This window comes from Prionailurus bengalensis, chromosome C1, assembly GCF_016509475.1.
Source record: "Prionailurus bengalensis isolate Pbe53 chromosome C1, Fcat_Pben_1.1_paternal_pri, whole genome shotgun sequence".
In the NCBI taxonomy this organism is placed as follows: Eukaryota; Metazoa; Chordata; class Mammalia; order Carnivora; family Felidae; genus Prionailurus; species Prionailurus bengalensis.
The window spans coordinates 50,984,088-50,999,613 of NC_057345.1; the positions used below are offsets into that span (position 1 = coordinate 50,984,088).

At 41.3% G+C, this 15,526-nt stretch overlaps 1 protein-coding gene across 1 annotated transcript in view; it reads left to right on the forward strand.

The window, feature by feature from the left end:
* The window catches only part of PATJ (PATJ crumbs cell polarity complex component), a 368,834-nt gene that overhangs the window by 280,504 nt on the left and 72,804 nt on the right, over positions 1–15,526 (forward strand). Inside the window, 1 exon segment of the mRNA XM_043575139.1 lies at positions 11,791–11,865. Within this exon segment, the coding sequence (XP_043431074.1) occupies positions 11,791–11,865 (75 nt within the window).

Here is a 15,526-nt window from a genome sequence, read left to right on the forward strand (position 1 = left end):
TCTGAAGGCAGGTTTAGAGCTATTTAAATGGCAATTGTTGCACCATCTGGGTCTTGAGAACAAGCATCCTCCCAGGACTTGGCCAGCAGCCCACGATAAACCTGCTAGGAAATGCCCCCAACAGATGTGCTCCGCATTCTTTCCCAATTTATGAAACTGCTTAGCAACAATACAGTCTATGTATCTCTGTGTCAAATGATCCTTGGTCACAGATCTGATACAGCAGCCTTGATATCATCTTAGATTTTTCAAAATTTTTCAAAATGTTTAGATTTTTTCAACTGTCTGCAATGGTTTTTACTGTTGTCTTTCATTGTGAAATATTTCTGATCCTCTGGGCAAGAATAGAAAAATGAGAGCATTTCAGTCAGCTCAAGGTGGCATTCTACCTCTGGCTTCTTTGTGGAAATTTTGGAATTTATGGGGTAGCAAGATGCCTGGGGAAACATGAGTTGTTTCTGAATTACCTATCACTAACCTAAATGAGCTGTGACATGGAAATTCACACTGTAACAGGCAGTGCATTTTACCATTTGAGTCCACACCAGCTGCAATAGCAACATTTTAGGAACACTGTTTACTCTCTACTAGATATGCTTGATCCATATAAAGTTTTCAAACCTACCTATTGAAAAATCAGTGTTGAGTGCTACAGATACCATCCAAATGGCCTGATAGTACTTGCTTTTTCAGATGAAAAAAGCTATCAGATATAAATTGTGGGCTCTGAAGTCTGAACAGACTTAGATTTTGCCTCTGCTATTCACTAGGAAAAGTGACTTGTCCTATCTGCAGTCTTCATCCAAAAATGGAGGAGGATGTCCACCTCTCTGTTGTGAGGACTGAAACACTCAACACAGTGCTTGGCATGCAGGAAGGGCTCCGTAATGTAGCTGTTGTTAACACCAGATACTGCCTATATAAAATCTACGTGTGCTAGGACTCTCTTTATTCAGTGCATATTTCCGGAGAACCTGTGATGTGTCGAGCTCTGGAAATGTAAAGATAAATAAGACCTCTTTCTGAGAATCTGGGTGGCTCAGTTGGTTACAGCTGACTCAGTTTCAGCTCAGGTCATGACATCATGGTTTGTGAGTTTGAGCCCCGAGTCGGACTCTGTGCTGACTGCTTAGAGCCGGCTTCTTGGGATCTCTCTCTCTCTCTCTGCACCTCCCCTGCTTGCTCGCTCTAAATAAATAAACAAACAAACAAACAAACAAACAAGCATTTAAAAAAAGAAACCCAGGGTGCCCTGTTCCTTTAATAAATAAATACATAAGACCTCTTTTATTCACTTAATAATTCACATAACATACACCACATTAGGTCTGACAATTCAGATAATGTACACCACATTAAGTCTGATGCAGAGGTCACAAACTGGCTCTCAGAGTTGGATCCAGATCTCATTTCGCCTCTATGATGTGCCCGTAAGACGTTTGAGCTAGGGATCCCTGGGTGGCTCAGTCAGTTAAACTTCCAGCTTTGGCTCAGATCATGAACTCATAGTTCACAAGTTTGAGCACTGAGCTGGGTTCTCTGGTGTCAGTGCAGAGCCTGCTTCAGATCCTCTGTCCTCCTCTCTCTCTGCCCCTCCTCCAATCATTCTCTCTCAAAAAAAAAAAATTTTTTTTAAAAGATGTTTGAGCTAATTTTTATAAATCAGATTTTCACATAAAAAGCCTGGTTTCTCTTTTCTCTTAAAAACAGACCAGCATTCTAAGCTGCCCCATGAATCAATTATGCAGTTGCAGTTTATTTCTGTCCCTACTTTTTTTTTTTTTAAGTTCATTTATTTATTTTGAGAGAGAGCAAGCAGGGAAGGAGCAAAGAGAGAGAGAAAGGGAGCTAGAATCCCAAGCAGGCTCCATGCTGTCAGCACACAGCCTGATGAGGGGCTCAATCCCAGGGACCTGTGAGATCGTGACCTGAGCCTGAAACCAAGAGTCAGAGGCTTAACCGACTGAGCCACCCAGGCCCCCCTTCTGTCCCTACTTTAACACCATTTCCCCACCCCAGCCTGCTTCCCATATCCCCATACCTGTAAACACCTGAGTCTGCATCCCTGGTCTAATACTGGAGACAGAGCTGTGGCTGTGCAGGTGGAGTGGTGGGAGGTGAAAGCCAAGAAGTGGACAGGGGTGAATGGTGGAAGGCCTTGTGGACCAAGGGAAGCCTCTGGAGTGGTTTTAACTGGGGATGATGATGAGAGTAGCCATTTGAAAAGATTCTTCTGAATGCCCTGAAAAGAATCCCTTAGAAAAAGTCAAAACTGAAGGCTGGGAGAGAGTTAAAAAGTTGTTAGAATAACAATGATGAAAGTTGATGGAGGAAGAGGAGGGCTAGGACTGACTCTAACATGCATCGGTGCAAGCTGACTGGCTGGGTGCCAGCTGGGTGCTGTTACTGAGGAAAGGAACCAAGGAGGAAGGTTCCCCACATTCGTGGGGAAGGATGAATGAACTGGGTTGGGTATAAGACAGCAAACTAGAGAGAGCTGCTCAGCCTAAAGGGAGTCACATTCAAAAGTATTCAAATTCAGTAATTTTTAGAACATGCCTGTCAGACACACAACAAACACAAATCATCTATTGCTGATCTGGGTCCTTGGACTCCCCACCTTGTAGCCTGTGGATACACTAGAAAAGGACAGCCTTTGCCCGAGTCAGTTCCGGCCTCCCTCCTCCCTCCTCCGACCACCGGGATTAGCTGAACTCACACCAGCAAGAGCTCCATGGCCCTTCACCTGCTCTTCTGCAGTACTCCTCAACGCTAAGAACTACTTTTTAAGTTTATTTATTTATTCTGAGAGACGGAGACAGTGAGCAGGGGAGGGGCAGAGAGAGAGGGAGAGAGTTCCAAGCAGGCTCTGCACTGTTAGTGCAGGCCCCAGTGCAGAGCTCGAATTCACCAACTGTGAGATCATGACCTGAGCTGAAACCAGGAGTCAGATGTTCAACCAACTAAGCCACCCAGGTACCCTGCTAGGAACTACTTTTTTAATTTTTTTTTCCAACGTTTATTTATTTTTGGGACAGAGAGAGACAAAGCATGAACGGGGGAGGGGCAGAGAGAGAGGGAGACACAGAATCGGAAACAGGCTCCAGGCTCTGAGCCATCAGCCCAGAGCCTGATGCGGGGCTCGAACTCACCAACCAGGAGATCGTGACCTGGCTGAAGTCGGACGCTTAACCGACTGCGCCACCCAGGCGCCCCTAGGAACTACTTTTTTAAAGTTGAATGCAAATTCTGGCTGTGACACTTAGTGGAGTCTCTGTGCCTCAGTTTCTTTATCAATACAATGGGGACGGTAATAGGCTCGATCTCATATAACATAGAAATTAATACACCTCGGATGCCTTTTGGAGCACATAGGAAATGCTGTGAAAGTGTTAAGCTGCCATATTTTTTCTCAGCAGTTCTGAAAGTACTTTCAAGGTAAGATTCATGTGTCTTGTTCACTGATATGTCCCGTGGCTCACAGTGTCTGGGACATAAAAGGCCTTTAATACAAATGCTTAATTTCTGCTCCCTCTGAAATATAGTTAATATGGGTTTTAGATTATAGGACCTTAAAATTATCGTGACAAATAAGACTTGCCCAGAGAAGTGAAAATTTTACAGACTCAGAGAACCACGTGTGAGCACCTCTATGTTTCTGATAAGTTCTGGAATTAAGACACTAGACACAGCTAAGAAAGTCTGAGTTCTAGGCTCAGCCAGGGCTTCGTTTTCCTTCTCTGGGTTCTTAGCGCTAATAATTATGATTGGAAGATTATGAATTATGAAGGAAGATTCCTTCCTGGCAAATTGAATTTCACCTAACAAGTCTTCACAGCAGACCAGTTAAAGGGAATGAAAGCAAGCCAGCAGGTGTCGACGGCGGGAATTTGTGTTAAAATCATATACCTGTCTCTGTGCTGTCTTTGAGTTCCTGAGATTACTCTACCTGTTACCATCATGTCTCTACAGTGTCTTCTTCATTTATGATACGGAGGGAGAGAGAACGGAGGAAAAACCCCAAAACTTTCCTCTTGTGACTTTTGTGAAGGAAATTGACTTGACTGTAAATCTACCGTCTTTTTTATGACCAGGAAAGGGAAATGTATCATGTAGGCAAATCTCAAGTGATTTTCAGAAATACAAGATATAAAGTACAATGAGCTGTGAAAAATGCCACATATTTGAATGCACTTGAACTCTGCCATTGGCAATTTGCATACTGTCACAAAAGAGAGGCTAGTGCTGACTCAGACACATTCTTCTCTCTGGCTCCTTACAAGGGAATTCCTAGGCTCTTGCTATAGAAGCGGTTTTCATGTTAGATCTGAAACAGAAAATACGATTTTCACAGTGACATCTGCTACCCCATCCAAACTAAAACCCTGCAGTTCTTGATGAACTACAAATTGGGGATAAAAATGGATTTAAAGTACATAGTTCAGTTGTTTTAAAAGTGAAGAGGATATACATCTGACAATTCCAGACTGGACTTGAGACCTACAATCATCAAAAACACATTTTATGTATTTATTTTTTATTTTTTATCAAAAACACATTTTAAGCAGTTTTTCCAAACTTGGATACCAGCACTTTAAAAACACTTAGGAATCATTTTTAATAAAGCCTACTAGTCAAAATTGATAAACTGGTGTCAATTATATTTCACTTAAAATGTTTTTTAGGGGCACCTGGGTAGCTCAGTTGGTTAAGTGTCTCACTTTTGGTCAGGTCGTGTTTGTGGGTTCATGCCCGCATCAGGCTTTGTGCTGACAGCTCAGAGCCTGGAGCCTGCTTCAGATTCTGTGTCTCCCTCTCTCTCTCTTTCTGCCCCTCCCCCCACTTGTGTGTGTTCTCTCTCTCTCTGCAAAATAAATATTTAAAAAATTTTTAAAAACCTTTTAATATGTTTTTAAAGGAAAATAAAAAATCGATAAACTGAACATGTATCAGAAATCACACAGCATGTTATTCTCTTAAAAGTTAAAATCCTACACTGCACTCATTATCTTCCTCTACAAATCTATTTTTTTTTCTTTTTTTTTTCATGTTATTATTTTAAAAATTAGAGACAATATCAACCTCCTATGTATCCAGGTTCAAAACCACAGTCAGCTTTTACTAATATCTCTCCTTGTCTGCTTTCATCAAATCATTTGCAAAGTATGCTTAAGTCTAGGGACACAGCATAAAGCAAAGTATATTTTTTTCAGACACTGGGATTTCACAGACCAGAAAATTTTCAAAAGAATGTTGAGAATGTAGAATTATTATTAGTAGTAGTATTATTAGTATTAGTGTTATTTGGCTAAGTAATGAAAAGCAAAGTAATGGTAGTTTGGAGCATATGAGTCTGTCATTTTGTAAGTCAAGAAATGGTCAAGTAACAGGGATTTCAGAGGGCTCAACCTATTGAAGTCTCCCCTCCCCTCCCATCCCCATTACTACCATATATCATTATCATAATGTCACATAAGAAGAGCCGTTTTAACACTGCAAATTTAGGGAGGGCACAGTCTTAAAGGGTAGTCCTTGAACTTGCATAGATTTAGCTTTATAAAGGACTCTCCATATGGTGGTTTTTCATATTTCCCACAAATCAATGGAAACGGTCACAGATCCACGTGGTTCTCACTCCTCAGTATTATCTGAATAGAAGAGAAAGCTTGGACTTTGAAGTTGGATAGTGGTTCATAGCCAGATGTTTCCACCTATAAGTTATATGCTCTACGACAAATTAGACTTCTTTAAAACCTGAGCTTCTTCATAGGTTAATGCCAACTATCTCTTGGAGAGGCAGTGTGGCATGATTAAGCATGTGAGCCAAATACATAAGGCTTTTAATCCTCACTGTGACCTAAGCCTTTGGGCAAGTGAATTCACTTCCAGAATACTCAGGTCACTTATCTGCACAATGCAGATAACAGCAAAGCTTTCATTAGGGGGAGGGTAGAGAGAAAGACAGTTCAGTTCCTAACAAAGAGTAAGTGCACAGTAAATGGGGGAGGCTATTATTAACACTACGTGAGGATAAATGAGTTATTTTAAAGGTGCCTACTAAGTGACAAGTACATAATGAGCAGCCATTAAATAATAGTTTCTGGGGCTGCTGGGTGGCTCAGTCGGTTGAGCATACAACTTCGTCTCAGGTCATGATCTTATGGTTCATGGGTTCAAGCCCTGCGTCGGGCTCTGTGCTGGCAGCTCAGAGCCTGGAGCCTGCTTCGGATTCTGTGTCTCCCTCTCTCTCTTCCCCTCCTCTGCTCATGCTCTGTCTCTCTCTCAAAAATAAATAAACATTAAAAAAAATTGGAAAAAAAAATAACTGCTTCCTGTCTTGCACAATCTAAAATTCAACACACAAGAAGGAACAAGTGATAATAATGGCCGCGAATGCTTTTACAATATTTACTAACAATCCAAAAAGGCATCATTCTAAGTGTATTAATTTCTGTGTTATAGGAGATTGAGCCTATAACTATCCCCATTGTATTGATAAGGAAACTGAGGCATAGATACTCAACTAAGTGCCACCGCCAGGATTTGCATCCGACTTTTAAAAAGTAGTTCCGGGGCGCCTGGGTGGCTCATTTGGTTAAGCGTCTGACTTCGGTTGGTGTCATGATCTCGCGGTTTGTGAGTTCGAGCCCCATGTGGGGCTCTGTGCTCACAGCTTGGAGCTTGCTTCAGATTCTGCGTCTCCCTCTCTCTCTCTCTCTCTCTGCCCCTCCCCTGCTTGTGCGCGCTCTCTCGCTCTCCCTCTCTCCCTCTCTCAAAAATAAATAAACATTATTTAAAAAATAAAAAAGTAGTTCCTAGCAGGGTACCTGGGTGGCTTAGTTGGTTGAACATCTGACTCCTGGTTTCAGCTCAGGTCATGATCTCACAGTTGGTGAATTCGAGCTCTGCACTGGGGCATGCACTAACAGTGCAGAGCCTGCTTGGAACTCTCTCCCTCTCTCTCTGCCCCTCCCCTGCTCACTGTCTCCGTCTATCAGAATAAATAAATAAACTTAAAAAAGTAGTTCTTAGCGTTGAGGAGTACTGCAGAAGAGCAGGTGAAGGGCCATGGAGCTCTTGCTGGTGTGAGTTCAGCTAATCCCCGTGGTCGGAGGAGGGAGGCCGGAACTGACTCAAGCAAAGGCTGTCCTTTTCTAGTGTATCCACAGGCTGCAAGGTGGGAGTCCAAGGACCCAGATCAGCAATAGATGATTTGTGTTTGTTGTGTGTCTGACAGGTATGTTCTAAAAATCACTGAATTTGAATACTTTTGAATGTGACTCCCTTTAGGCTGAGCAGCTCTCTCTGGTCTGCTGTCTCGTACCCAGGTCACTTCCTTCATCTCCATTTTAACTACCCTCTGGCTTTAGCCCTATGAGTTTGTTATCCTGATAGATCTTTTCTGGGCTCCACCTCATTTTAATCAGTAGTCTCTTGATTGCAAGTGATAAAACCTCAGCTTGACCTGTACACAAAGGGAAATTTACTGATAGGTGACAGGTCCTTTTTACATAACTACAGGAAAGGCAGGGTTGACAGCCTCAGGGCTAGTTGGAACCTGAGACCTGGACCTTCCAGAGATACCTACAGTCTCTGACTCTCTTCCACTGCAGACTTGTTGCCTCAGCATAGTGGGAGCATGGCCACCAAAAGCTCCTAAGCCTCACTGCCAGAAAGGGGCTCTTCCCTTGGATCCACTTTAGAAAATTTATAGGATGTTCTTGTGTAGTCTAGATGTCTGCCCTTGGACCAATTACTTTGGCTGGACAGACAGGGCTTATTGGGCTTGTTTACCAGCTGTGGGACAGAAGTCAACCAGCTTTGGTGACTATAAGCTGGACATCCCATTATTATCTATTATATAGAATATTCGCAGTGTTGCTTTTTATGTCCACCACTTGGAAGTTCCTTCTCTTGATCAGAGTAATTTGCTTGGCGCACAAAGAATTTTCTTTCAGGAGCTTTTAGTACTGCGCTGAGAATTATAACATAATGTACACAGAATGTGTTCTATCAGTTTGCTTCATGAAATGAAATGGTCTTTCCCCGCGCCTTCTCACCTTTCTTATTCAGGGGTCCCCTATGCAAAGTCAATAGCTTAGAATAGCCCAGAACCTCAGCTTTGAAGGCACTAAAAACTCCCTCAGTGCAATAGTTGGGAGATTAGCAAGTTCAAAATTTATGTTTGTTTTTTTTTTTATAAAATTTTTTTTTTCAACGTTTATTTATTTTTGGGACAGAGAGAGACAGAGCATGAACAGGGGAGGGTCAGAGAGAGAGGGAGACACAGAATCAGAAACAGGCTCCAGGCTCTGGGCCATCAGCCCAGAGCCCGACGCGGGGCTCGAACTCACGGACCGCGAGATCGTGACCTGACTGAAGTCGGACGCTTAACCGACTGCGCCACCCAGGCGCCCCTATGTTGTTTTTTTTTTTTTTAACGTTTATTTATTTTTGACACAGAGACAGAGCATGAACGGGGGAGGGTCAGAGAGAGGGAGACACAGAATCTGAAACAGGCTCCAGGCTCTGAGCCGTCAGCACAGACCCCGACGTGGGGCTCGAACTCACGGACCATGAGCTCATGACCTGAGCCGAAGTCGGCTGCTTAACCGACTGAGCCACCCAGGCGCCCCTTGAAATTTATGTTTATACACAAAACACAGAAAAAAGTGACTCACCATAGGTCACCGCGGTGGCTGGTGCCATGAATTTTTTTTTTTTTTTTTTTGCCTGCCCAAGCTCAAAATAAGCTGGCATGACTCGTTCTGACTTTATGTTGAATCTAAAAATGGAATCACCATGTTCAGGCTGCCCCTCAGCAGCTCATGTTCGTCGTTGGGAAGGTGAGCAGCACTCCGCCTCTCCCTTGTGTTTTATCCTGGGTGAAGAGCAGAAGCTCTGCGGCACGATGCGTCTGGATTAAGTTTTGGTTCAGCACATACTTTAGGCTCTCATGCCCGAGCTAACTCTGAAATGAGGGTGATAATAATACTTATCCCACGGGTCTGTTGTGTACATCGGCATCTGACACATGAACTGTATCTAGCTCAGTGACTGGTACAGTCAGTGCTCAGCAAGTTTGATCTGTCACTGTTGTTATCATCGCCATGCACTGGCCCCATCCCGTGGCCCAGAGGTTTAAGGGCAATCAGTGTAAGAAATGGGACCGGGAGTTGGACCGGATGCTTTTCAGAGCTCTGATTTCCTCATCTCATCCTTCTACATTTTCAGGACAAGAGAAAGGGAAGGAAACCCTCTTCTCAGGCACCTGCTATCTGCCACACGTCTTCATACAGATATCATTTAGCTGTTCAAAGTTTCCACGGCTTTTTGTCTGATATCTGTCTCACCAGATCTGTAAATGTCATAAGTGCAAGACTCCTTTGGTCTTTTTCAGTGCTGGCATAGAGTAGATCCTCCTTAAGCACGTGTTGAATTCAACTTTGCTGGCAACCCCTTATTGAGGTAGATGTTGTTAGTGTATTTTCACTGTTGCTAAAAATGAAGGTTTCCAAGCATTACTGCTGCTAAGTAGTGGAACCAAGCTGAACCCAGATTTTTCTGGCTGCTGCTCCAGTGCCCTTTTTTATTTACAAATGCAAATGTGGATGAATTCAACCAATTAGGAGTACCTCTCTGTGATATGCAAATTGGGTTTTTAAGTCCAGCTGGGGAAGTCAGCTCCTTTGTCCCACTGCTAGTTAATCTGGGCTTAAATAAAGGTGGAATTGCAGACCTGAAGTATCATTTTTCAAACAGAGGCTCTTCCGAAGGCCATTTGATCTGCATTGGAAGGAATAATACCAATGGTTTCCATTTTTAAGGCAGTTTAGAAGTTTTCTTCTATAAATTCCCATGAGCACCATTTATTGACCTTTATATGTCTTTCTTCTCTCTTTTCAACTGTGATCCTTTAAAGTGGAAGCCACAGGATCACCTTCACTGTGCATCCTTTCTTTCAAGGGTGGCTCTGAAATCCAACCAGATGCATTTAAGATTTGAGTTCCTGAACTTTGATTCATTCAGCACGGGCCCTTTTTCAAGCTCACAGTCTATTCTGCCGTATGTTGAAGAAACAAATGAGACAAAAAGTCAATCATGCTAATGTATGGGAGACAGACACATAAAAAGATACAACTCAATAGTGCAAAAATTGTGGTAAAATAAATTGGTCATGCTATGGAAGGGGCACTGCCCAGAGGCTCAGGGAATTATGGCATGAAGTAACTTTTGAATTCATGTCATATAATCTGTTTAAGAGCAGAATTTGGCAGAGGAGGAATTCTAAAGTCTTTCTCCCATATGGGTGAAATTTAGAGAGAATTTATATCTAAATGAGAAAGAGTTGTGGTCCTAAAAAGTAAGTGGACAGATAAAGGTAGTCACAATTATCCAGAAGACCTAGGCTGCAGTCTCATGGTATTATGTGGTGGGGTTAAATTTCTCAGGTTGTAAACCAATAGGGAATTGATGGGACAGGATGAGATTGTAACCGAATCTAGTAATAATGAATACCTGGGCATGACCTGATCATTATCTCTTGTATTGTTACAGATCTGATGGGGGGAGCCTATTGAATTAAGTGTATGTCAATATGTTCAAAAAAGAAACTGAGGTGGAAGTGGGGGTAGGAGGTATCAGGTACTATCCCAGCATTCCCCAAAGGAGAAAATGTCCTTTCCATGTAATTATTTTCACCAGCCCTATAGTAAAGTTAGGAATATGAATTTGTCAGAGCTTGATTCCATTTACTCCCATGATTAGCATCTTTATTACATATTTGGTTTTTGCCACCTACCCTAAGTGCTTTTCATGTATTGCTTCGTTTAATCCTTTCAACATCCCTATAGTGTAACAACCTTTATTTCTTCCCATTTTATAAATGAGGAGACTGAGGCTTGGAGATGTCAGAAAATTTGCTCAGGGTTGCAAAACTCTTAAGTCAAGGAACTAGGCTCACAAACTCCTACCACTTTGCTATATGCCTCTCTTATCATCTCCAGATAGCTTCCCTGCCTACAGTCTGTATGTTATACGTGCCACCTGGGTGTCTTTCAGACATTTACCAGGGGCTAGAGTAAGCCAGCCTTTGCTCCTATCCAAAACAATCACACTCCATGTTCCCTGCCTTGGCCAAGTCCCAATACAGGAGTTCATGCCTGACAGAGTAAACCATCTCATGATAATTTCCCCTATAAATTTGCCTATAAAGAAGGATGGGATATGGTGGGAAGCAGACATAAGCATTCTGGTCAATTTGTCAGTGTTGGTGTCAATTTGCCCTTTAGGTATGCAGTGGTTTCCTATGTGTTTTGGTAGTTTCTTGCTCTCCTAAGTCTGGACTCTGCACTTTTCCATGGGGTTTAGGACTAACTTTGTACCCCCCAGTGTCTTTAGTGAATATATTTTGCCTCTAATTGAATATCTTGGGCAGAAAGATGTTCTAATATCAGAGCTTGAGCTATGAAAGAACTAAATATTCAGTGTAAATACAGATGTAGAAATTACTAGTATGGCAAAAGAAGAAAAAACTCGCCTGAAGGGACCATCAGGGGATATCTGATGGGTTTAAAGCCTGATAGATCTGAAAGTCCCCAAAAGAAGCATTTGGAAGTGACAAGCCTATGTTTATTTCTGAGAGTTAGTTGAGCTGGATGAAGAGAAATTTTGACTGGTGTTTTGTGGTCATTTTTGTAGTAGAACGAAAGCTCCATGGTGTTTGCTAAAGTTGGAGAGTGCAAGTGAGCCCTAAAATACTGTTAACCACTTGTATCTTTTACCTTTTAGGAAGACATCTCCCAGATCGTTGATCAAGGTGTGGTGGCAGGTCAACAGAAGGCACTGGAATGCCCAACTGACAGTGTACGTAATTTCCACTTTAGGTTTCACTCTACTGGGATGGTGTGCATTATAAGTGGGTTCCAGAAAAAAAGGAGGTGATTACAATGAAATTAAATCCTTTGTGACTTGCCAGGAGGTTATGGTATGTCTTGCAACTTGAAGTCAACCCATAGCTGTGTAACTGATTCTGTGTAAGGTGTATGGAAATATTCTCTGTGCGTCTTCCTGGACCAGTACCCTGAACAGGTGTTTAAAAGTGGGCCATCCCTGCAAACACACCTGCACTTAAATTCTGAGAGTGCCATGTCTTAATGTCATAAATAAAAATTTTAAGTGGGAGAATGCATAGTTCTATAAAAACATAAATACAATAATGTTGTATTGCTCCTTGCATTTTAAGTTTCACTTCACTTAAAAAACAAAACTATACATTTCTGTCAAATTTTTTTACTTTTGTTGCTCTCAAGTGTGTTTTTTTAATCTTGATTCTCATTTCTATATTCTAGTTTATATTTTCATGCTGCTAAAATTTACATTATTACTGTACTATTCTTATGTTTAAGGAACTAGAACTTACAAGAAATGCATAATATTTCAAACATTGCCAAAGGAAACGCCTTTGAAAAGTCTCCAAAATTATATGCTAAAAACCTAAATAAAAATGAGTAGGTGTAGGGGTGCCTGGCTGTCTCAGTCGGTAGAACATGAGACTCTCGATCTCAGGGTTTTGAATTTGAGCCCCACGTTGGATGTAGAGATTACTTAAAAATATAAAATCTTTTTAAAAAATGAGTAGGTGTAGGAAGAACCTTAAAAATAACCAAATTCGGTTCAACTGAAAACGTATAAGCAATTTTTAATTTAAGGACACATTTTTTACTTTATGTAATGCATTCGTAAATACTATTAATGTGTTAATACATTATATGCTGCCACTTACCACAAGACACATATCAGCCATCTCGAAAATGTTTTTTTAGAATAACATTTTATTCATCATCTGCCCTTTCTTTTCCCTGTTGGAAAATGAGCGCTTAAATATCGAAAGCATTTTCCTTTGGGAAAGCGATTGTAACCCTTTTCCGTGGCTACAGAAGAGAAAGGGCCCACAGGTCAGTGAGCAGCACGTGCACCGAGGCTGTGTCAGCTCATTATGAAGAACTTCCCAACCACTTGAGCTGTTCCAGACCAGCCCTGACTGTTTTCAATCAGGAGCTGGCTGGTCATTTATTATCAAAGGACATAAAAACATTAATAGCTGTTATCGGTTGAACTCTTAAACTGTTCCTGGCACAGTGATAGGTTTACTTATATACTTTTCTCTTTGATCTTTACAGCAGGTTTGCAAGGTTTAGAGATAATGCCACCAATTTACAGATGAGGAAGTTAAGTACAAGGAGGTTAAGTGACTTGCCTGTGGCCACACAGCTATCAGTAGTAGCAAACTCAACAATTCCTATCTTGTTTTGAATGGTGATTTTTTTTTCCCCCATCATAAAGACCTGATGAACTGTAGATCCTTTTCTCCAGAAAAATACTGATAAACATAATTTTCATACAACACAGGATTTTTATAATTCCCAAAACGCCTTCTGTGGATCTCTTAGAAACCCATTTACCCCACCTTAAGAATCCATGGTTTAACTTTAAGCAATAATTCTTAAAACACAAAATGTGCCAATTTACTTGGTTTAGAAGGGGGATTCCGGCATCCATAAATTTTAAAAGCTCCCTAGCAATTTCTGTTATAAAGACAGGGCCTGAGAATCACTGGTTTAGTTAGGTTAGATGGCCTATAACATCCATTCCAACTCTCAGGTTTGAATAGAAGGCATTCAACAGAAAGTCCAATCTTTCTTATCTTTCATTCTTGTTAGTTTGGTTTTGTGCCAATGGATGAGTCACAGGGAGCACACATTCCATCCTTCACCATACCTACCAACAAGAAGTCTGCCTCTAAAAGTATATGTTGGACTTCTCACTTGGTTCCTGTGGACTTTTTCCTTCTTGTTGTTGTTGTTTTTAACGTTTATTTATTTTTGAAACAGAGAGAGACAGAGCATGAGCAGGGGAGGGGCAGAGAGAGAGGGAGACACAGAATCCAAACCAGGCTCCAGGCTCCGAGCTGTCAGCACAGAGCCCGACGCGGGGCTCGAACTCACAGGCCGCGAGATCATGACCTGAGCCAAAGTCGGACACTTAACCGACTGAGCCACCCAGGGGCCCCTATTTCCTTGTTTTTTAATTGAGTTCAATACTATCAATATCTGTTGGAAAGCTATTATACACAATGAAATGGAATGCTACCTGGAGCTGAGATGTAATGATGCAAACATTCCCTGCTATTATAAAAGTGATAATGTCATGATTGTGGTCTCTTGTACTTTCCTGTTTTAAAAATCACATCATTTTTTCGTTAAAAAAAATTCTTTAGCTTCCATTTTCCTTTGTTATTGATATTCTTTTTAAAGATGATACACAACAAAAGTGGAATTTAAGTACTATATGAGTTAAGATTAGGCTCAATCTCTACAGGAAGTATCTCTTCTATATAAAGTATGGGTATGGTCAGTCTAAGAATGATTATCATTCTTATTTGATTACCATCCTCAAAAAATGCATCCATTTTTTGGTCCAAGATGGCTTCTCCAGTTATTATCACCCCATCTGCATGCCAGTTAGGGAGAAGAGGAAGGCAGGTTTCTAATCCTTAAGAGAATGACCTGAAAATTGTACAGTTCGTATCTGTTTACACCCTACTGGATAAGAGTCTGCAGATGTATCTGGCTGCAAGCAGGCTAGAAAATGTGGTCCTTAGAGTAATTGATATTTAGGTGGCTCCATTGTTCAGTTTTCTGATAATAAACCTGTATTTGTCATTTTTCCACTGCCCTCGTTTTTGAAATCACTGAAAATATGTCTTTGAATAAATCTTTTTAAGAAAGTATATGGTCGTTATTAAATGTTGGTGATAGAAAAACTGCAGAAAAGAACATTCATAGACTCATTGCCAAGCGGCTGTTTGATAAACATTTTAAACTTGTTGCATTCTGGGGTGCTTGGTGGCTCAGATAGTACAGCATGCAATTCTTTTTTTTTTTTTTTTTTTTTTTTTTTTTTTTGTGAGAGAAAGAGTGTGTGCATGCATGCAGAGAGGGAGTGAAAGAATTCCAAGCAGGCTCTGCACTGTCAGTGTGGAGCCCAAGGCAGGGCTTGATGCAGGGCTTGATCCCATGAACTGTGAGAACACGACCAGAGCCAAAATCAAGAATTGGAGGCTCAACCAGCTGAGCTACCCACGCACCCCAAGCATGCCACTCTTGATCTCAGAGTTGTAAGTTCGATCCCCATGATGGGAATAGAGATTACTTGAAAATAAAATCTTCTAAAAATAAAAATACAATAATTTGTAGCATTGTTTAGCTACTGACTTTTAATCCAACCTCTTCCTCTCATTAGTTTGTGATTTCAGATATGTCGTCTGACAACGACTTCTGTATCTGGAAAAGAAAGTAATAGTGTCTAACCCTCCAGGTTCTTCTTATAAATGAATGAATTCATAGATGTAAAAGTGTTTTTGAAAACTAGAAAGTACAATGCAGATGCACAATGGGTGGTATTGTTTTAGTTTTTATATACTGTACAGCACCTTGTATTGAGGCACAGCCTTCCACTGACAGAA